We start from the raw sequence: 24369 nt of genomic DNA on the forward strand, positions 1-24369 counted from the left end.
TCACTAATTACTAGAGAAATGCAAATCAAAACTACAATGAGGTATCACCTCACACCAGTTAGAATGGGCATCATCAGAAAATCTACAAACAACAAATGCTGGAGAGGGTGTGGAGAAAAGGGAACCCTCTTGCACTGTTGGTGGGAATGTAAATTGATACAGCCACTATGGAGAACAGTATGGAGGTTCCTTAAAAAACTAAAAATAGAATTACCATATGACCCAGCAATCCCACTACTGGGCATATACCCAGAGAAAACCATAATTCAAAAAGACACATGCACCCCAGTATTCATTGCAGCACTATTTACAATACCTAGGTCATGGAAGCAACCTAAATGCCCATCAACAGACGAATGGATAAAGAAGATGTGGTACATATATAAAATGGAATATTACTCAGCCATAAAAAGGAATGAAATTGAGTCATTTGTTGAGATGTGGATGGATCTAAAGACTGTCATACAGAGTGAAGTAAGTCAGAAAGAGAAAAACAAATATCGTATATTAATGCATGTATGTGGAACCTAGAAAAATGGTACAGATGAACTGGTTTGCAGGGCAGAAGTTGAGACACAGATGTAGAGAACAAACGTATGGACACCAAGGGGGGAAAATCGCAGGGGGGTGGGTATGGTGGTGTGCTGAATTGGGCAATTGGGATTGACATGTATACACTGATGTGTATAAAATTGATGACTAATAAGAACCTGCTGTATATAAAAATAAATAAAATATAAAAATTAAAAAAAAAAAAAAAAGAACACCAGTCCAGCTGGTTCCATACATTCAGTGACTCGAATCCCTCACCCTGGCCTCGGCCTTCAATTTCCAAATGCATTCACTTTGATTACCTGAGCTTGTCTTCTCTTGGCGTCATTGATACTGGTAGGCAGTGAAATTAGCTTTTTCCGACTCTGGGTATTTCTTCCATTTCCTCTTGAGTATTGTAGTTTCTTTTTTTCTTTCCCTTTTCTGAGTCTTGGGTCAAGTATGCCGGGTGACAACATGACAAAAGTTCGGTGACAAAAGGCATGGGAACAGATAGAAGCAGCCGAACAGGAGGATGTGGCAAAAGGGTGGAGGAGCTTGTCGTGCTTCGTTTTTCATAATGTCACACCAGACCTGAGTCTAAAGCCTGGAACTTGGGTTCACATTCCAAGTTCCAATTCTGGCTCTGTGCTCACTGGAAGTGTGATATTGACAAGTTCTTAACCCTTTTGAGGCTCAGTTTCCCCGTTTGTAAAATGGAGAGAACAATAAAGTCTAACCTCATAGGGTTATTAACTAAGCTCATGTAAAATACACAGCACAGTGCCTGCCACCTGGTAGGTGCTCAGTAAATATGTGTTCCCACGCCATCATTCAGTTCTTGTAGCTGCTCAATCAATGGTAGTTATTATTAGGCTCATTATTACTTGAGAACACCTGCCTATAATTTTCTATTTTATAATCATTATATCATTTATTTAACAGATTTTATTTTCTGAAAAAGAACATCTTCCCAACATTTGGTATTTTTAGAAGTGTCAATCTTCACTGTCCTTTTTTTTCCCCTTCACTGTCCTTTTCACAGATGCATGATTTTCTTTTGATATTGACTGATTTTTGTATTATCTCCATTTAATTTTCATCATGTCTATCATCTCAAATCCAGGATCCTCATGGAAGATCTTCAGAAAGTACTGGAAAAGGGAAGCAGTTTGCCAACCCAGAGAAGTCGAAGATCCGTCTCTGGATATAATTATGAAGTTTATCACTCCTTAGAAGAAGTATGTAATCAAAGGACCTTTTGTTGCTTTTTTACAAGTGCATCTTTATCATTTAGGTCTCAGGATTGGGAGAGAAGCATAAGGACAGAGGCAGAGGCTATATGAAGAATACATACAGCTCTTACATTGCCCAGGCACCTCAGTTCTCTTCCATTAAGCCTTTTACACTATATAGGTTGCAGCAAAATAATTTTAATTTCACCTGCTTTATCCAACCCACCCCTACAATGGACAGGGGAAGTGCAATGGAGAGTGCGGTAAAGCTGCTATACAGTCGCCCCTCGGTATCCGAAGGGCATTGGGTCCAGGACCCCCTACAGATACCAAAATCATGGATACTCAAGTCCCTTGTGTACAATGGCATAGTACAGTCAGCCCTTGGTATCCAATGGTTCTGCATCCACAGATGTGGAGGGCTGACTGTAATTACGGTTATAAACACCCTAATTGAACAATGCATGCACAGTAGAGCTAGCCAGAGTTTGAGGGCAATGGTTTGGTTGAGGGGTAGAGTGAACTTTGATGTTTGCCCCATACCCTCTGCAAATTTGAGACCTCCCCCAAACCAAGCTTCATTTGTGGCACCTCAGGGACTGTTAGCTTGCTGTTATTTACTGTATCTGAGAAATACAAGGACCCATCCCCACTGCCACTACTGTACATCTGGGCAACCACTAGTTATTCTTCAAATCTCAGTTTAAGCAAGAAGAGAGCTGTTTCTGCTCTCCCAGATGGGGTCAGAGCTCCCTACTCTCAACCCCCGGAGTATTACTTGCACCCATAGTACATGGATGTGATACCTATCATAGTTGTTAATTATGTTATTGTATGATTATTTGATTAATGCCTTTCTCTCCTAATAAGCTGCAAGGGCCTTGGGGACAAGCCATTGCTTTCTTGTTCACCACTGTATCCTCAGTGGCAAGCAAAGAGAGACTTCCAAATAGATAGCTGTTGACAGAATGACTAAATGGATGAGTACATACATTTTTTCATTCTTCCCCTGAATTGAGCACAGGAATGCCAGTCATAGAACAAATGAGATCCTGTTACATTCTTAAGAGAATTTTTGGTTCTCTTGATAACTTTCCTTTCAAAATTATTTCTACATATTTCCTGTTTTTAACATACTTTTTAGAAGCTTGAAGTTACCAGCAATGGAAAGGATTTAGATAACTTGACATATTAGATATGTCAAGTTAGATTAGACATTTAGATAACTTGACATACTTGCGATTAACGTGCACTAGAAAAAAAAAGTCAAAATTTAAAAATATGTTAATATAGATATGTACATATACATACATATATGTAAATGTGTGTGTGTGTGTATCCTGCCCATTAGACTAAATAGGGATAGAAAGAAAGGAAAATCTGTTTTTTTTTGTTTTTTTTTTTTAGAACAGACTCTTTCTTTCACATCATGGAACAGAGGGACACTTTTTGTGACTTCCTTACTCCTTTATTGGGCTTCAAGTCAGAAATGTCACCCATCTTTCTAAGTGCCTTCTTTATCCATCTCAAATATAACTTTCCCCGATGACAGATAAATGTGTGTGAATGGATCAATGCAAATGTATCGCTATTACTCGGGAAATTATTCAGAGTATGCCCTCCAATGTGTGGCTGGTTAGAATAAACCTTAAATGCAGAAGATAATGCCTTTTTCTTAGCACCTTCTGTTCAGTGGCAAATTACAATATAGAGGACTTTAATAAACACTTTCAAATAGTTGGGATGGTTTTCCTGAAGCTGATTTCTTTCTTTTCCTCTAAATTTTGGGGGAAAATGGAAATAAATTTTGGTTTTTCAAAAAGAACCCAGAACACATTGATTAATTTTCTGTAAAATTCTGCCATTAAGATGTTAATGACAAATAGTAGTAGAAGGTATGCTTTAAAAGGGGAACAATATAAAGACATAAAGCAACTATTTATAAAAGCAGAAAATAAAATGTAATTTTAAGTATCCTGAAGAAAATTAAAACTACAAAATTGGTTTTTCATTCCATCTTATACTCCACATATGCTTTTTTGAGTTCCTAGACCCACTGTTGTCTTTTTGTTCTCTTTTGCTTACTAAAAGCTCCATAATTGTGAGAGTCTGACGTGGTTTTTATTTACTTGCTTTTAGATTCAAAATTGGATGCATCATTTGAATAAAACTCATTCAGGCCTCATTCACATGTTCTCTATTGGAAAATCATATGAGGGAAGATCTCTTTTTGTTTTAAAGGTAAAAATAAGAAATTAGTAATTAAATATTTACTAAACATTCGTCGTTTTCAGCTTTGACTTATGGGGCAAAGAAATGAAATGGCATTTCATTGTGTCTCATATTTAACCTCATCTGGTAATTTAAGAAAAAAAGTTTCCCTTAGGTTTTTGAGCCATATTTAACTTTTGCCACTGAGTATTCCAAAGAATACTGTTTCTAAAACAGTATTTATGCACTTCAAAAATAATGACCTTCAACATTATTTGTGAGTTGGTGCTGCTTACGATGAACCAATGCAAAACTACAGAAATGTGTAAGAAGGTATACGTCATTCCCAGCCCTTGAGCCTGCGTTCTCTTTCAGCCACTGACCCATCTCTTCTCTGCCAAAGGTCTAAAAAGATTTCCCTGCATCACTGTCTCTATTTCCTCAGCAACCATGCAGACCTTGACTCCCTGGCCTTTGCCCTCACAACACCTCTAAAACATCTGCGATGACCCCTACTTGGTTCTCCTCCCCTCTCAGACCATCCCCTCAGGTCTCCTCCAATGGCTCGTCTCCCCTTGTTCTTTCCGTACGTGCTGGTGGCCCCAGGATTCTCTCCTCAGCTGTGCTCTCCCTCTCCCCACCCTCCCTGGATGGGCACATCCACCTCATGGTTTCAACAATCATTCCAGACTTTTCTGTTCAGTGGAGTCTGCTGCCTGGTACTTACTGGACATTCATAGCTCATTGCCGCCTTGCCGTCCTCATCTCGATACTCACCAAAGCACCTCAGACTCAGGATGGCACTGCCGCGCTCCGGTCAGGAAACATGAACCATCCTAAACTCCTCTCCTTTATTCTCACCACTTACTTTAAGTCTAACACGAAGAACTGACAATTCTTTCTTCTAACTTTTGGATTTGTCAAAACCTCTTGTCTTGTCCTCACTGCTATGGCCCTAGCTTGTTTCTGGATCTGTTCTCCCTGGACTATTGCAGTCACGGCCTCAGGACTGAACTTCCCTGCGAGTCCCCATCCTCTACGCTCTCGTCTATCTACACACACACACCTCCCATGGAGTACAGGATGAAGCCTTATCTCTGTTACTTAGTATCCGGGAAGTTCATGTGTCTTCTGCTTCTGTGTCCAGCTTCATCTGCCATTCTTTCCTCATACCCCAGAAGCAGCTGCTCAAACATGGTGTGCTCAGATTCTCTTCCAAGCTTGAGATGCCTTCTTTCACTTGTCTGCCAGGCAAGCTTCAAGTCTTGCTCAACTATTCAAGGACTCCTCTTTTGCTCCACAGGGAAATGAGACATAGCGCCCCTGAGTTGCCAAAGTAACTTAAATATATTCACATTATAATGATTAATTCTTGTGTGTCTGCCCTCCCCTACTACCATATAAATTCCTTGTCTTCTCATCTCTAAATCTCCAAGACCAAGCACTGTGTCCGACATTAAAAAGGATTTCCTGAAGCATTAGTTGAGTGAATTAATGAATGAATGAAAACTAGATCCCCTATAATGTCAAAAGCCATCTACTGATAACTGGGTTAGAAATCATGTTATAAATGAAATTGATATAATAGGATAATAAAGAAAAGTCTGTCACTTGACTCTACAAATCATTTTGTGTTTCCATTTTGTATTGTAATAAAATTTGACTTTCTCTACATATAAGGCATAGCTATTTCTTTAATAGATACTGCTTGGGAATACTTCTGATTCCCTGCATGGGGAGGGAGGTGGAGAGAAAGAGGGCAAGGATGGGGGAGAGGGAGGGAAAAAATTAGCTTCTTACTTAAGTCACATATTATATGAAAATGGAGAAGCAAGCCTATTTAAGCAATTGCTTTTTCCTTGTGTATTTTCTACTTCTTTGATTTGCAATTAAGGCAATAAATTTATTCTTTCTGCATAAACAAGCCTGGACTTCTGAAATTGATAGGAAATCTTTGTCTTTTTTATGGGTTACTTAATGAACCCAACTCTAGTGAAGTATTATGCTGAAACCATATTAAATTATGCTGGTCAGTAAATCCAAAAATAAAAGCCTGCGTTGGTTACTATGAATACTCTTGTTTTCAGCTGGGCAGAAGATCACGAGCTTACAAAAGAGCTGTCTGGATAGACTGCGGTATTCATGCAAGAGAATGGATTGGTCCTGCCTTTTGTCAGTGGTTTGTAAAAGAAGTAAGTTAAACCCTTTACAGAGTGTCCATTCTCGCTAGCCAGTGTTTTCATTCTGCTCAAGGAACAAAACTGGGAATGTGAAGCCAGCGATATCTGATGGAATGATAGTAACACCGTGATTCTGTGGGTTGCTTCTATGTTTATGAAGCCCTCTCAAAACCCTGGCTCAGTTTATCTTCAGCTCTGCCCTTGGAGGTGGGAATTACCAACTCTCGTTAAAGAGAAAGAAGCTGAGATTCAGAGCGTTTATGAATTCGTGACAAATTAGGAACCAACCATAGTAGCTGATATATAGCAAAAGGCTAAAAATCCAATTTATGGTGTTCCAGAACAGTTTCTCACGTGATACTCTCTTGTCTTCTCCGTCAAAATGATCTCATGTATGCTATAGCAAGAAAGAGATGAGCAAGTGACTGCATTTTGCCCTCCTGCTATGGATCTGTGATTTAGATACCAAAGACCTTTAGCATCTGTGCATTTAACATTCTGTTTCAGAACTTCTCAGTGACTCTAATGGTTGATGACTCATGGTGATTTCTCATTTTCTGAAGGCTTCATTTAAGTCATAAGCCCTCTAAGGCTAGTGTATTGAGTGGGTTCTTATCCCCAGAGTGGGCCAACCTCATGGATGAACATCTTAATATGTTCTGATACTTTTCTACTGTCAAGAATGCAATGACTTTCATGGTTTTTTATAATCTTTACTTCTTAGTATTTTTTTTAAGACTCCTAAAAAAAAACCAACGACTAGTACTGGCAATAACAGTGAAGAAGTCTAAGAGAAGGAAGGTTCTTAGCCAGAAAAAAAACCCTACAAATTACTCATAGAAAACCATTAAGGATACAAAAGACATTTAAATATTTCAGTTACATTTCACTATGTTTTATGGGAAAATTATGCGACCTAGTAAGGTTTATGATTTTGAAGGCTCTCCTAGTCTTAGAAAATATGCCCCGCAAATGTCAATACTGGGGGGCTTCTCTGGTGGCGCAGTGGTTGAGAGTCTGCCTGCCAATGCAGGGGACACGGGTTCGAGCCCTGGTCTGGGAAGATCCCACATGCCGCAGAGCAACTAAGCCCGTGTGCCACAGCTACTGAGCCTGCGCTCCAGAGCCTGCGAACCACAACTACTAAAGTCCACGCACCTAGAGCCCGTGCTCCACAACAAGAGAAGCCACCACAATGAGAAGCCCGCGCACCGCAACAAAGAGTAGCTCCTGCTCTCCGCAACTAGAGAAAGCCCGCGCGCAGCAACGAAGACCCAATGCAGCCAAAATTAAATAACTACATTTATTTTTTAAAAAGTCAATACTGTATTAATTTGTAAAATCTGCCTCTCTACCACTACCAAACCCACAAAAGTATTCTTAATTTTATAATGTAATAATAAAAATTTCAAACTATTCCCAGTGTATTGAGCAATTCATATTCTCTTAAAATACCATTTCATCCTGGTAGGATAAATGCAAAAGCTAACAAATTGTTAACTCTACCACCTTGCATTAAATATCCATTGTATACATACAACATATTGTCTGCTGTCTTGAGTTTCAAAAGGAAAAGGGGAAAACTGGTTAAGAACAGAACATCTATTGTTTATAGACTATGGTCCCGTGTATTATTGTAGAACATAAGAATGTATCTCCCAAACATTTTACCTCACCCCCACATGTGCAACTTCTTTATAACACCTAAACTTACTTTATTTGTTCATGTGGTAATTGTCTTTTACTATACCAATGCCAAAGGCAGAGACTCTATTTATCTTGTTCATTGCCAAATCCCCAGTACATAGAACAACACTTGGCACTTAATAGTGCTTCAATTATTTGTGAATGAATGGGAATGTGAGAATCCAGTGGTTACGATATGGAAGGATTTCTGGGAGATGACTTGCAATTCATCTCCTAAGGATATGGTACCACCTGGACTTTTGCAGTGCACAATCTGTACAGCCATACACGGCAGCCCTAGAACCCAAGCTAAATTTCCAAGGAAGAGGAGGACACAGTGTAACCACAGAAAAAGGAACAGGCATGTATGGTTCCTATCAGTTGAGGGTAGTTCATTTTGGAGCAAGAGCAAGAAGCATCAATTAAGATTAGGCTCCAGGGACTTCCCTAGTGGCACAGTGGTTAAGAATCCACCTGTCAAGGCAGGGGACATGGGTTAAAGCGCTGGTTCAGGAAGATCACACATGCCGCAGAGCAACTAAGCCCACGTGCCACAACTACTAAGCCCACATGCCACAACTAATGAGCCCACGTGCCACAACTAATGAGCCCACGTGCCACAACTACTGAGCCCGTGTACTACAACTACTGAAGCCCACGCGCCTAGAGCCCGTGCTCTGCAACAAGAGAAGCCACTGCAATGAGAAGCCCGTGCACCACAACAAAGAGAAGCCACTGCAATGAGAAGCCCGTGCACCACAACAAAGAGTAGCCCCCACTCACTGCAACTAGAGGAAGCCCGTGCACAGCAATGAAGACCCAACGCAGCCAAAAAGTAAATAAAATTTCTTTAAAAATTAAAAAAAAAAATTTTTAAAGAATAGGCTCCATTTCACCAAAGATGAGTGAGGAAAGGCTTTTCCTCCCTCCTGCACCAAGCCAACTTCAAGCACACAGATGAGTCTAACTATTTCTGGGCCTCTGCTACCCTTTCCACACCTCTCTCACTCTCGCTGTTTATGGCTGTCACTTGCCCCTCCATTTAATCAGGAACATTTCCCATCTGAGTCTGGGCAGCAACAGAAGTGGAAAAAAAGGAGGCCTACGGGTCACTGGTCCCAGTGTCCTTGTGGAAGCAATGGGGCTGCCACATGACAGCAATGACTGATGATAGCATCACAGGCTTGTAAGAAACGTTCTCATCTTGCCTTGAAGCCCCTGTTCCCATAGAATGGTGGTATTGGGGCCAGAAGGAATGGGGACTTCAAAGATTTAAGTAACCTTAAGCCTGCCCAGCATTGAAGCATCATATCTTATACACTAACTAAGTCCCTGGTTAAATCCTCAGTCTCCGACAGAAGGCAGGGGGTGTCTGGTCCAAGAGGGGCTCCAGGCAGTGTCCCTTCCAGAGGTCACCTCCCCTCCACCACCAAAATCCCAAGACAGGCTCCCAGGCTTTCAACTCCTCTAATTTCCATGGTGCCTCTGGGGGCACCAGGGAATCTCTGGGCTCTTTCTCCCAGGAGACCCTAGGAGGCTATGTCAAGCCCTCTCTTGGCTCACAGACACCACACTGCTGATTGTCTCTTCCTGCATTTGCCCCTCGTTGGCACATGAGACCTCTCAGAAAGACATGTGGTGAACAATGACCCAGGTTCTCTTTTCTTACATGTTTTACTCCAATCTGGCAGTGGTTTCTACTGTCTCTTGATTTCCCTGGAATTTCAACCCCCAAAGAAGGGGATGGTGTCAGAAGCCAAAATTTTGGCTTCTTACCTTTGCTTTCTCTCTTTCTTGGTGTTTTCCCCCAAATTCAACAGCTTAAAACAACAAACATCTATTACTTGATAGTTTCTGTGGGTCAGCAATCTAGGCGCAGCTTAGCTGCGTGCCTCTGGCTAAGGGTCTCTCACAAGGTACAGTCAAGGTGTCAGCTGGAGCTTTGGCTATCTCAAGGCTTGTATGGGGTATCTGTTTCTGAGCTCACTCAAGTGGCTGCTGGCAGCCTCAGGTCCCCCAGGGCTGTGAGCCAGAGACATCAGTTCCTTGCCACATGGGCATCGCCATAGGACAGCTCACAACCCAGCACCTGGCTGCCCTCAGAGCAGGTGAGAGGGAGAGAGAGAGGGAGAGAGAGAGGGAGAGAGAGAGGGAGAGAGAGAGGGAGAGAGAGAGGGAGAGAGAGAGGGAGAGAGAGAGGGAGAGAGAGAGGGAGAGAGAGAGGGAGAGAGAGAGGGAGAGAGAGAGGGAGAGAGAGAGGGAGAGAGAGAGGGAGAGAGCGTGAACAGGTCCAATACAAAAACCACAGTCTCTTTGTAACCTAATTTCAGAAGTGACATCCCCCCATCACTTTTGCCACATTCTGTCCATTAGAAGTGAGTCACTAGGTCCAGACTGTATTCAAGGGGAGGGCATTACACAAGAGCATGAACGCCAAGAAGTGGGAATCACTGGGGAGGCTGCCAACCATACCTTGGTGGGACTTTCCCCACAGCCACCACTATAATGTTTGCATCCTTACTCAAATGTGAACTGGAAGAAAACTCATCAAGTCCTAAATCCTGATAGAACAGCAGATTGCACAGAGGTTACATGCACACATTTAGTAGTCAGACAGTCCTGGGTTGGAATGCCAGCTCTGCCATTTACTAGCTGTGTGACCTTGGTGGGCAAGTCGTTTAACCTCTCTGAACTTCAGTATTAATAATATGTGACACACTGGGTTATTGGGAGGATTAAATTATATAATTCTTGTAAAGGACTTAACAGAGTGCTTGGCATATAATAAGCAGTTAATAAAATCAACTCAGTAGTGGTAGTAGTATCAGCAAGTTTGTATTTTAAAATAACCAAAGAGAATCATTAGAAAGAAGTCAACAAGGATATGAAAGAACTCAACAACACTATCAACCAAAAGAATCTAGATCTAAGTCACATTTATGGATCACGCAACCCAACAACAGCAGAATACACATTCTTTTCAAGTGCCTACGGAACATATACCAAGATATACCATAACATGGACCAAAATACAAACCTCAACAAATTTAAAGAAAATGAAATCAGACAGACTATGTTTTCTGACCACAATGAAATCAAACTAGAAATTGATGGCAGAAAGATAACAGGAAAACCTCCAAACACTTGGAAATTAAGATGCTTCTGAATTATCCATGGGTCAAAAATAAAATCTCAAGGGAAATTTTAAAAATACATTGAACTGGGCTTCCCTGGTGGCGCAGTGGTTGAGAATCTGCCTGCCAGTGCAGGGGACACGGGTTCGAGCCCTGGTCTGGGAAGATCCCACATGCCGCGGAGCAACTAGGCCCGTGAGCCACAACTACTGAGCCTGCGTGTCTGGAGCCTGTGCTCCGCAACAAGAGAGGCTGCAATAGTGAGAGGCCTGCGCACCGCGATGAAGAGTGGCCCCCACTTGCCACAACTAGAGAAAGGCCTCGCACAGAAACGAAGACCCAACACAGCCAAAACTAAATAAATAAATTAATTAATTTAAAAAAAATACGTTGAACTGACTGAAAATGAAAATACAACATATCAAAATTTGTGGGACACTAAAACAATGCTAAGAGGGAAATTTATAGCACTAAATGCATACATTAGAAAAGAGGGAAATTCTCAAAACAATAATCAAAGCTCTCACCTCAAGAACCTAGAAAAAGAATAGAAAATAAAGCCAAAGCAAGCAGAAGGAAGTAATATGGATAAGAGCAAAAATCAATGAAATTGAAAACAGAAAATCATTAGAGAAAATCAGTGAAACAAGGAGCTGGTTCTTGAAAAGATCAATGAAATTAACAAAGTTCTAGCAAGAGAGACAAAGAAAAAAGAAGATACAAATTACCAATGTTAGGAGTGAAAGAGGTGTCACTACAAACCCTGCAGATATCAAAAGGACAATAAGAGAATACTGTGTATGACTCTACACATATAAATTTGACGACTTAGGCAAAATGTACCAGTAAATTGAAAAACAGAAACTATTACAACTCATCCATTATGAAATAATTTGTATATGCCTATTACCATTAAGGACACTGAATTCATAACTTTAAAATTCAAAAAGAGGAAAGAAAGAAATCTCCAGACCCAGATGGTTTCACTGAAGAATTCTACCAAATGTTTAAAGAAGAATTGAGACCAGTTCTACACAATCTCAGACATTAGAAGAGGACAGAATATTTTCAATTCATTTATAAAGCTAGTATCACCCTAATACCAAAATCAGACAAAAACAATAGGAAACAAAACTAGAAAATAGATTCAGAGATCATTAACAAAATATTAGCAAATAGAATTTAGTAATCTAAAAAATAATTCTACACCATGACCAAGTGGTGTTTATTACAAGGATCCAAGCATGGTTTAATATTTGAAATTCAACCAATGTAATCTACCATATTAACAAACTGAAGAACAGATAAGTCTACATAATCATATCAATTGATACAGAAAAAGACCTTGACAAAATTCGACATTCATGATAAAAACTCCCAGAAAAACAGGAATAGAGGGGAACTTCCTCAATTTTATAAAGAACATCTGTGAAAATCCTACAGCAAACATTACACCTAATGGTAAATGACCAAATGCTTCCTCCTAAGATCAGGAACAAGGTAAGGATGTCCACTCTCACCACTCTTCATTAACATAGTGCTGAAAGTTCTAGTCCGTAGAAGAGGAAATGAAAGACATACAGGTCGGAAAGGAATAAATAAAATTTTCCTATTAGTCAATGACATGATTGTCTATACAGAAAATCCCAAGGACTCTACAGGGAAATAGAACTAGTAAGTGAGTTCAGCAAGATCACAGGACAGAAAATAAACATACAAAAATCAACTGTATTTCTATGTACTAGCAATGAACATGTGGACGCTGAAATTAAAAATATAATACAATTTATAATTACTTGAAAAATGAAATAGGAGTAAATCTAACAAAACAAGTATAGGACTTATATGCTGAAAACTACGAAACACTAATCCAAAAAATCAAGCAAAATCTAAATATACAGAGAGACATACCATATTCATGGATTGGAAGACTCAATACAGAAAAATGTCAATTCTCCCCAAATTGATATATGTTTAACATAATTCCTATAAAAATTCCAGCAAGACTTTTTGTAGATATAGGTAAAATTATTCTAAAATTTATATGAAAAGGCAAAGGAACTAGAAGAGCTAAAACTATTTTGAAAAAGAATCATTCTACCCAACTTCAAGACATATTATATCGACATTAAAAGACATTAAAAGTATGTGGTACTGGTGAAGGGACAGAGACAAATGGAACAGAAGACCCAGAAATAGACCTACACAAATATGCCCAAATGATTTTAGACAAAGGTCCAAAAGCAATTCATTGAAGGAAAGACATACTTTTCAACAAATGGTGCTGGAGCAAGTGGACTTCCATAGGCAAATAAATGAATTTCAACCCAAGTCTCATTGCTTATACAAAAATTAACTCAAAATGGATCACGGACTTAAATGTAAAATGTAAAATTATAAAACTTTTAGAATAGGAAAAAATCTTCAGGATCTAAAGCTAGGCAAAAAGTCCTTAGACTTGACACAAAAAGCATGCTCCATAAAAGGAAAAGTTGATAAACTGGACATTATCAAATATAATAAAATAAAAATTTTAAACTTTGCTGTGTGAAAGGCCCTGTTAAGAGGAAGAAAAAGACAGGCTACAAACTTTGCCAGATATCTGAGAAAGGATTCATATTTGGATATATAAACTCAAAACTTGACAATAAAAAGGCAAGCAATCCAATTAGAAAATGGGCAAAAGACAAAGAGACATTTCACCAAAAAGAATATACAGATGGCCAAAAAAAAAAAAAAAGCACACAAAAAGATACCATTAGGGCAATTCAAATTCAAACCACAATGAGCTATCACTAGACACCTGTCAGAATGGCTAAAATCACACACACACACACACACACACACACACACACACATGGGGGTGGGGGGGAGAGGGGGAGAGACTGACTCACCAGCCAATGCTGGGGAGGATGGGGAAAAACTGGATTGCTCACACACTGCTGGTGGGAATGTAAAACAATGGAGCTACTGCTGAAAACAGTTAACAGTTTCTTTTAAAAGAAGACATGCCACTATCATATAACCCAATAATTTCACTCTTGGCATTTATCCCAGAGAAATTAAAACTTATGTTTGCTCAAAAACCTGTACACGAATGTTTATAGCAGCTTCATCTATAACAGCTCAAAACTGGAAACAATCCAGATATCCTTCAATGGGCAAATGGTTAAACAAACTAGTACATGCATACCATGGAAAACTACTCAGCAAAAAAAAAAAGGAACGAACTATGGAAGCACACAACAACGTGAATGAATCTCCAGAGAATTATGCAATGAAAAACCAATCCCAAATAGATACTGTATGATTTCATTTATATAATATTCTTGAGGTGATAAAATTACAGTTGACTCTTAAACAACATGGGTTTGAACTGCAAGGGTCTACTAATACACAGATTTTTCTCAATAAATACGTACTACAGTACTACATGATCCTCAGTTGGTTGAATCCCCGGATGTGAAACAGTAGCTACAGAGGGCCAACTGTAAAGTTATACGTAGTTTTCCAACTGCTTTGGGACGGTCAGCAACCCAACCCGCACATTGTTCAAGGATCAACTGTATAAAAATGGAGAACAGATTAGTGGTTGCTGGGGGTTAAGGAATGTGGATGTGGCTATAAAAGGGCATCATGAGGGGCCTTTGTAGCGATGGACACACAAAGCTCAGAAAACAGTGACACAGAGCAAACTACCTGGCTTAACTGACTGGTGAGATGGACTGATTATTTTGTTATTTTGAAAGTTGCTCAAATGAATTCATGATCTCAACATGTAAGTGATAGTTGTATTCATTAACTCAACATATAACTACTGGCTGGTAGACATTTTTAAAACGCAAAATACATAACACAATTGTGGGCTTATATCTTTTTAAATTGAAAATCATTTAATTATGTTGAAAAATATAGAGCTGTCACTTTTGATTTCAATACTTGCCACCTCTTTTTTTCCTAGTATTCATTTTACAAATTTTTCTATCTTGTAAGCAAAATAAAGGAAACCAATGGAGGTGCGCCTGGACTACAAAATCCTTCTCTTGTTCAATGCTTTTTTATAGCAAGTTAGCAGACCATTGTTAATGTTACACTTATAGTACAGTGGGGGGTTTGGGGTAGGGGGACGTAGCGGGGAACATCTTGGTAGACTTACTATCGAAACGTGTACTGGAGATGCCCCTTCACCATGAAACCAAAAGGTGCTTTAAGAAACACTACCTTCTGGTAATAAAGTTTTCTTAAATTTGTCATGGGCCAAGAGGGATGATACAGACACTAAATTAATTCATCAAAGAAAGAAAACTAGAATAGATAAATAAGGAGAAGGAAACAGAAGTTAATATACACAACTTGGAGGTTATCTTTCTGCAAAAGTGAACAGATATTATTTGCAGAAGAGTAAGAGACTTAAATATGAGGGCAAACAGAGGGCAGGGAACAAAGAAAATAGACAGCAGATAGAGACTTAAGGAACACTCACAAACCTTAAAAGTAATGGACTTAAAAATTAAATTACAAAGCAAAGGAAACTACCAAGTTAAAAATAGGGTTAAAAACAGATTAGCAGTTCCTCAACAAGTTAAACATAGAGTTACCCATGCAACCCCAAAATTCCACTCCTGTGTATATAAGCAAGAGAGATGAAAACATATATATATCCACACAGAAATCTGTACATGAATGTTTATAGCAGCATTTTTCATAATAGCCAAAAAGTAGAAGCAACTCAGATGTCCATCAACTGATGGATAAACAAAATGCAGTGTATCCACACAATGGGATATTATTCAGCCATAATGAAGTACCATACAAGCTTCAACAGGGATGAACCTTGAAAAACATGTTAAGTGAAATATGCCACACATGAAAGACCACATAATGTATCTTCCCATTTATATGAAATGTCCAGAATAGGCAAATTTATAGAAACAAGAGGTAGGTTAGTGGTTGCCAGAGGGTGAGGGGAGAGGGAAATTGGGAGTGGCTCTAACAGGTACCATGTTTCTTTTTGAGGTGATGGAAAAGTTCTAGAATTAGATAGTGATGACCATTGCTCAACATTATGAATATACTAAAAACCCACTGAACTATATACTTTTTTTTAATATAAATTTATTTTATGTATTTCTTTTTGGCTGCATTGGGACTTCGTTGCTGCATGCGGGCTTTCTATAGTTGCAGAGAGCGGGAGCTTCTCTTCATTGTGGTGCACGGTCTTATTGCGGTGGCTTCTCTTGTTGCAGAGCATGGGCCTCTAGGCGCGTGAGCTTCAGTAGTTGTGGCTTGTGGGCTCTAAAGTGCAGACTCAGTAGTTGTGGCACGTGGGCTTAGTTGCTCCGCGGTATGTGGGATCTTCCCAGACCAGGGCTCGAACCCGTGTACCCTGCATTGGCAGGCGGATTCTTAACCACTGTGCTACCAGGGAAGCCCTGAAATGTATACTTTTTAATGAATTACATCTCAATTTAAAAAAGGAAGAAAGTGTTGATATGTGCTACAATGTTGATGAACCTTGAAAGCATTGTGCTAACTGAAAGAAGCTGGTCCCCAAAGACCATATATTACACAGTACCACTTGCATGCAATGTGTAGAACAGGCTGATCTACAGAAAGTAGACTAGTGGCTGCCTATGGCTGGAGAAAATCAGGGGTCAGGGAGTTGATACCTGAAGGATAAGAAATGTCTTTCTAGGATGTTGAACATATCCTAAACTTATATAGTAGTCATGGTTACATAACTCTGTGAATATACTAAAAGCCACTGAATGGTACACTTTAAAAAGATGAACTATAGAATGTGTGAGTTATATCCCAATAAAGCTGTTATTTTTTTTTAAATTAATGTTACCTAGGGTCCCCCTAGAAAGTATTTACATTAATCAGTCCAACAGTTTCTTGTTGGTCACTACATTTTCAGCCCTCAGCATTCTGGGGGTCAGCAGAAGTATAAATCATGGTCCCAGCGCTCAAGGAGTCTGTATTTTATTTAAGAAATATTTATGTGCAGGAAACAATAGTAAACAACATAAAACAGATTAAATTATACTGACTATAGTAGCTGAAGGAATTCAAGAATCGGAGAAATCCATGAGACTTTGGAAGAAGACAAGGTTTGGGAAAAATCTGTGGGGAAGTGAGTCTCATTAGGCCTTGACTGAGGAGTGGGAATTTGATCAGGGAGATATAATAGTGTTCTAAAAAAGACAAAACACTAATGTTGAGAACATGGCGTAGATTAGTGAGACCAAAGTCTATATAGTCTGTGTGAGTAGATTCTAACGTAATATGAGACTGACTGAAAAATTACAGTTAGCCTTGGAAGCCAACAGAGTTTGGTCCAATAAAGAAAAATGAGAAAACACTGATACGTAGTGAAATGCACGCATCATTGTCAGTTTAAAAATGAAAGGCAGTGATATATGGATGATAGAAAGGAGGAGCGCAGAGTGAGGGCAACAAACTAGAAGTGTTTAGGGCAAAAATCTACCCATGGACAGGAAGAGTGGATGTAGGAATGGAAAGTAAAGAAAGGGTGTATATAGTTCAAATAAAAAAATCATTCCTTCATTCGTCATTCAACCAAAGGCTTATTGAGCAATACTTTTTATGTGAAGGCAGCTTGCTAAGTTCTGTAATGGTACAAGTACTGTAATTACAAGACATTAACTCTCTTCTCAATTCATTTACTACAATTCTACTGGGGAGATAAGACACAAACACAGAAGGCAGCACCAATAAAAGAAGTCTTTAGGAATTGATGACTGGCTTGATATGGGGACACAAGTGCAGGATGGGTCAAAGATTCCCGAGAGAGCAATGGCGTCATTGAAGTTGTGGGAGTATCGGTTGAAATGTTGGCAGTATCACTAGTCTGAAGGGAAGAACCCAACACCACTACATTAAGCAGGTTAAATGATTAATTTATTCAACAAGTAATTACTAAGTGCCTACCACGCTACAGGCCAGACACTGTGGATATTGCGGAGAGAGACACAGGACCATCAAAAAAACTGCTCTCATGCACCTTGATTCTCAAGGACCAAAAGAATCAAATACTCTCTGATGAGAGGTTAAAGAGACTCAATAAGCAGCCAAATGACCGAATGCCTGATTCACAGGCTTAATTTGGGCAACAGACATCCAAGAATAAATTCCAGTGATTTTGCCAACCATAACAGAACTGTTTTCAAATACTTTTCTTGACTGTATTACTTAATCCAATAAGAGACACGAAAGGGGTAGAAGATTGCAACAGTTCACCACTGCAGTTCTGGCACAAGTTCGGGGGGGTCATATTTTTTTTTTCTTGTAAGCTTGAAATTTTTTTAAATTAATTTATTTATTTTTGGCTGCATTGGGTCTTTGTTGCCACGCATGGACTTTCTCTAGTTGCGGCAAGCGGGGGCTACTCTTCATTGAGGTGCGCGGGCTTCTCATTGCGGTGGCTTCTCTGGTTGCGGAGCACGGGCTGTAGGTGCGCAGGCTTCAGTAGTTGTGGCATGTGGGCTCAGTAGTCGTGGCATGTGGGCTCAGTAGTCGTGGCTCGTGGGCTCTAGAGCGCAGGCTCAGTAGTTGTGGCACACCGGCTTAGTTGCTCCACAGCACGTGGGATCTTCCTGGACCAGGGCTCGAACCCGTGTCCCCTGCATTGGCAGGCGGATTCTTAACCACTGCGCCACCAGGGAAGTCCAGGGGGGAGTCATATTGATAGTTGGGGTAGGCAAGCAATTTTCAACAGCAGCCCATTTTTAACATCTTTTTATTTTTCATTGTTTTATTTTTTTAATTGTGGAAAGGCCACTTAATTCTTTGTTGCCAATGCTGATGTAATGGCATTTGCTTCATTTCTCAGAATCATCACCAACTGAATGAGGTAATTTGGGCTTTGTTCACTTTTGAGAGTTTAAAATTGTCAATCTCCAGGGTTGCATATATCAAGCCATGGCTGGTGCTAGCTGGCCCAGAGTTATGTATAGCACTTAATTTTTGCCTCAAATAATTCTACATTGCTGGGGCAAATTTGACCAGAGACTTTATTCATAGAATATTTAGAAAGTAACTCTGGGAAATATTCATTTGATTTCCAAGTGAGGAAGACATTTCCAAGCATAAAAGCAAAGAAAGGAGGAAGGCATAGAAGAAATGATTGATAGCCCTGACTTTATAAAATATATTAAAGGAGCATTTAAAGATACGGGAAACTGCCTGTGACATGCTGCTATGTCAATAAAGTAAAAATTTTAAAAAACAGCATGGACACACAGCAAAAGAATCCATAAACAAAATGAAAAAAGGCAACCCACACAACAGGAGAAAATATTTGCAAACGAAGTGACCAACAAGGGTTTAATCTCCAAAAATATATAAACAGCTCATGTAGCTCAATGTCAAAAAAACAAACAACCCAATCAAAAAATGGGTGGAAGATCTAAATAGACATTTCTCCAAAGAAGACATATAGATGGCAAAGAAGCACATGAAAAGATGCTCTACATCACTAATTAACACAGAAATGCAAATCAAAACTACAAGGAGGTATCACCTCACACCGGTCAGAATAGCCATCATCAAAAAATCTACAAACAATAAATGCTGGAGAGGGTGTGGAGAAAAGGGAATCCTCCTACATAGTTTGTGGGGAAGTAAATTGGTACAGCCACTATGGAGAACAGTATTGAGGTTCCTTAAAAAACTAAAAATAGAACTACAATATGATCCAGCAATCCCACTCCTGGGCGTATACCCGGAAAAAACCATAATTCAAAAAGATACATGTACCCAAGTGTTCACTGCAACACTATTTACAATAGCCAGGACATGGAAGCAACCTAAATGTCTGTCAACAGAGGAATGGATAAAGAAGATGTGGTACATACATACAATGAACTATTACTCAGCCATAAAAAGGAACGAAATTGGATCATTTGTAGAGATGTGGATGGACCTAGAGACTGTCATACAGAGTGAAGTAAGTCAGAAAGAGAAAAACAAATATCATATATTAATGCATGTATGTGGAATCTAGAAAAATGGTATAGATAAACTTATTTGCAAAGCAGAAATAGACACACAGACGTCGAGAACAAATGTATGGACACCAAAGGGGGCAGAGGGGTGGGGTGAACTGGGAGATTGGGATTGACATATATACACTACTATGTATAAAATAGATAACTAATAAGAACCTACTGTATAGCACAGGGAACTCTACTCAATACTCTGTTAATGACCTATATGGGAATAGAATCTAAAAAAATAGTGGATATATGTATATGTATAACTGATTCACCTTGCTGTACAGCAGAAACACAACATTGTAAACTATACTCCAATAAAAATTAATACATAAAAATAAAAATTTTTTTAATTTTGTAAATTTATTACAACCTGAAAAAAACAAAAAACCCAGCATGGACATTATAATTTCCATGTTGTAAAATCTATATCTGAGATACATATACATGAGAAATACACTAAATACTTAAAGAATTATGGGTGATTTTTATTTTCTTCTCTATATTTTTTTGAATTTTCCATATTTTCTATATTAAACAGAACCCAAAATGATATGTTTTAAACAAATTTAACCCAGCCAAAACTGAATAGTTTCATTCTCAAACTAAGTTCATTTATGCTTGAGTCATATATTCCTACAGGTATTTTAAAGTCAATGGTTGAATTCTATTTAACTCAGTGGCAGACCAAAGACAAAGCAAGGGTTTGTGAGAAGATGATCCACGGGAAAACTGGGACAAGAATGCTCTGAAATGGAAAGTTCTTCCAGACTTTGAAGAAGCATAATATACAGGTGGATCTAATTTGGTCCTGTTACAGAAAGGTAGCAGCACAAAAAAAGAAAGAAAAGAAAGAAGAAAAAGCAAAGGAAAACTTCCTTAATTCCCAAGTGAACCATGGTATTCCTCTGCTGCTACATGATGTGAAACCTCACCCTTCCAGGCCCGGCCTGATTACACTGGAAAACCACTTCCATTTACATGTTCCCAGGCATCTACACTCGGCACTAAGGATGGCTAATCCTGGTGCCAAAACCTGGCATGTGATTCAGGTGTTTTATGTAGATAGTTCAAATAACCAAAAACAGGAAGAGGAGACTTACAGGAAAGGGAGTTATTTTCTAAGAACCAGCTGATGATTCTGAGCAGGGTAAACAGTAGTATTTGGGGACTATGGGGGATTGTGTGTATAGGACAGAGCTCTAAGGAAGACTTGGAGTAGTGATTGTGGGAGACATCCTGCAACTGGGAAAGCTTTCCAGAATGGGAAGGCTCTTCCTCCCAGAATCCAAGAGCTTCCCAAAAACCACTCCATTTACATCATCACCTTTTTCAGTCTCATTATGTCTTGCTGAAAATTAAAGGTAAAAACATAATATAAACCCTCAAATGTAGGTGTGAAACTCAGAGTTTTGGTTAAGAAATGTATTACTAAAAATAAAATAAGTTTTTTAAAGAAGAGAACTTAAGTTGTATGTATAAAATGTGCCAAAAGCCAGGGAATAAATAATTGAGAGGGTAATTAAGGCCAGATCAAACATCTAATGAGTTCACCTGAGTAAGCAAATAAGTCTTTGTTCTTAATGGCATAATAAAAAAATAGTTCATCATATAAAAACGATCTGCATTTTTTAATATTCTCTTTGTTCACTACCATCCCAGTAATTGCAATATTTTGATTTGTTTTCTGCCAGCCCTTTAGTGCCTTTAACTCCTTATATTCTCCCATCCTTCTCACCCTCCCCAATCTTCTCTTTAATCCTCTGCACCCTCCAACCAAGCTCTTTCTCCCTTTTTATTCCATTTATAATGTCTTATACATAGCAGGGTCTATATTAATGTTTGTTCACTTTAATTGAATTGAAAGCCATTGCATCCATTGCACTCCACTATTCAATTTTTGAGAATGTTCTGGGCATTGTTTATACAGTCACTGTTTATACAGGCAGTCTTCACTTTTCCTGCACACAAGTGCAGGACTGTGTCAATAAAAGTGACCATGCAACCTGAAGCCATAACAATCTATCTTGATAATCAATGGGGAAAATTATGTTTGTTCCATGACCTTTACGTATTTTTGTCAAAAGATTAAAAACTCTCTTACACTGTTATAAATGTGTAAGGGAATCGCCAAAATACAGTGAAATATTTATTACACGATAATTGAAAACATTAGAAATATTGATAATTAAATGTCTTGTTTCTTTGTGACAAGCTTTATCACGGGTAGCTTGGATAGTGCTTACCTTCTCATTATATAACTTACAACATGAAGTGGGCATCTTTTTTATGCCTTGGCAAATTGTCATACTCCTTTCGTAGTTGGGATCAGCTTCCAGTATTTTTTTTCCTTTGTGCTTTCAATGTCAAAAAATACCTACAAGAGTTGCTTTAATGTGAAATGTTGACAGCTTCATTTCTTCTGGAATATCATCCTCCTTTCCAGTACGACCGTCTTCCTCATTTATGTCAGTAAGTTTGTCTTCACCAAGTTCCTCTGGCTGCATAGCTAGAGTTGAATGATGGCTGTGTCCACATCCCTGGGGTCAGCTATTTCTTCTATAACTCCATTTACGTTTGATTCACATTTCCCCTCTGCGTTATTTGCATTATTGCTGCACTTTAAGCTTTGTTGACCTATTCTCTCTTACTATATCCATTTTTGTAAAATGCCACACAGGTTTATCACCAGAAGACAAGGGAGCAACACAGCTACACACTTTGCTGTCTGTCTGTGAACTGAGTAACACATGTACAGTGACCAATCACACACCTACAGACTTTAAAAGAAGCGGCACAATCTGTCACAGATCTTGATGCACAGCTGTAATTTGCGTAGTGATTTGTAGAGTTAAGACCTAGCACTAGTAGCAAATTTGGGCTGTACTTGGAGGACTGATATCATTTAACTAAACCATGGTTACTGAAATTCGTGTATATCAGAGCCATGCAAAGTGAGGGCGCCTGTATTTTCTTTTTGTAGGTAAAAGATTCTTACGTAGTAGATTTTAATAATGCCACAAAGCTGGTCCTGGCCTCTACTCTGCTGGCCCTGAGAAAATACAACCAACCATTGTTATTAAGCTATCTCATAAAAATTCTAGAAACATGAAGTGGTTTTACTTAAGAAAAAAGTATCGAGACATGCAGCTAATGTTATATTCTTCCTGGTGATACAAAACATTTCAAATATTTATCTATATCTCTTAATAGAAAATAGAGATTAATAGATAACATTTTTCAATCGTCACCTGCCCTCTGGGAGGTTCTAAGTATAAATTAACTAAGTACAAAAATAACTAGATTCGTGAACTGTTTTTCCTGAATTATCTCTTTATATTAATATTTATTTCATTAATACAAATACATGTTTTCCCAGTTGTTTATGCCAGACAAAGCTTCGGGATGGACTTTTTTTAGGATATGAAATTTGAGTTCTGCATTCTAAAAATAAGTACAGTTCACTACTAAATATAATAGTGTGTCACTTAAAAAAAATAACTAGATTCACATTTGGTTTTCCAGTTCTCCACCCTTCATTCACAGAGCCTTTTGCTCATGCTGCTTCCAAACTATTATTTGGTTACCATATTGTATTTAATGAGCTTCTCACAGTGTGACATCAAATATCTTTATAGATTACGTTCCCTTTTTTAAAAATTTCCGTGGAAACCTCTCCTGCTCTAATTAATTCTCCTAGTATTGAATTGTAAATACCTCCTTTGTGTCAAGATGCACCCACTTTAGTGCTACAAATTTTTCTACCCTAAATAATTTTACTCCACTCCACTCTAGGTGAGAACATTCTTCAGCTTGACTGGTGACTGTGCTGTTCCTTTGGCCCCAGCTATAACAACTAGTTCTCCCAGTATGCAGTTCACTGAATGTGTGGTTATTATTTTTAGGTCTTCTGTAGTGATTCTAGAAGAAAAATAATGGAAAGTTTAAAAGGTACCTTTTTAAAAGCCAGCAACACTGATCCTCAAAAACAATGCCACGTTCCAGGTTGCCATGGGGCTCTAAGAAACAACACCCAACCAAATAAATCCACAAACAATGAAAAGGAGGGAGACTCTTGGGCCTAACCTTGTCACACCACACAAAGACTTTCATAATTGCAAAATTTTTCTTCGAATTTAACCAAAGTTTATTTGGTGAATTCTAGTATATTATGTATATCTACTGATGGGGAAGTCAAAGTAGTCTTGGTAGGTGGTAAGTACCAAATAGATTCATGCTTTGTCTTTCTTCATCAACTTCAGAAATTCCATAATCTAATACCAAACATATTGTTTTCCTAGCAGAAGATTATACTCAAAACTTTATCTTTTAACTTAAAATCAAAATCCACTTCAGCCAATTATTTTTAAATAGA

At 38.7% G+C, this 24369-nt stretch overlaps 1 protein-coding gene across 1 annotated transcript in view; it reads left to right on the forward strand.

Annotated features, from left to right (window-relative positions):
• Window positions 1-24369, forward strand: part of CPA6 (carboxypeptidase A6) — a 275444-nt gene that overhangs the window by 195269 nt on the left and 55806 nt on the right. Inside the window, exons 4-6 of the mRNA XM_082363522.1 lie at window positions 1658-1772; window positions 3906-4007; window positions 6065-6169. Coding sequence (XP_082219648.1) covers window positions 1658-1772; window positions 3906-4007; window positions 6065-6169 — 322 coding nt within the window. The remainder of the gene's footprint in view (window positions 1-1657; window positions 1773-3905; window positions 4008-6064; window positions 6170-24369) is intronic.

The sequence above is a fragment of the Balaenoptera borealis genome, assembly GCF_965194805.1.
Source record: "Balaenoptera borealis genome assembly, chromosome: 17".
Classification (NCBI taxonomy): domain Eukaryota; kingdom Metazoa; phylum Chordata; class Mammalia; order Artiodactyla; family Balaenopteridae; genus Balaenoptera; species Balaenoptera borealis.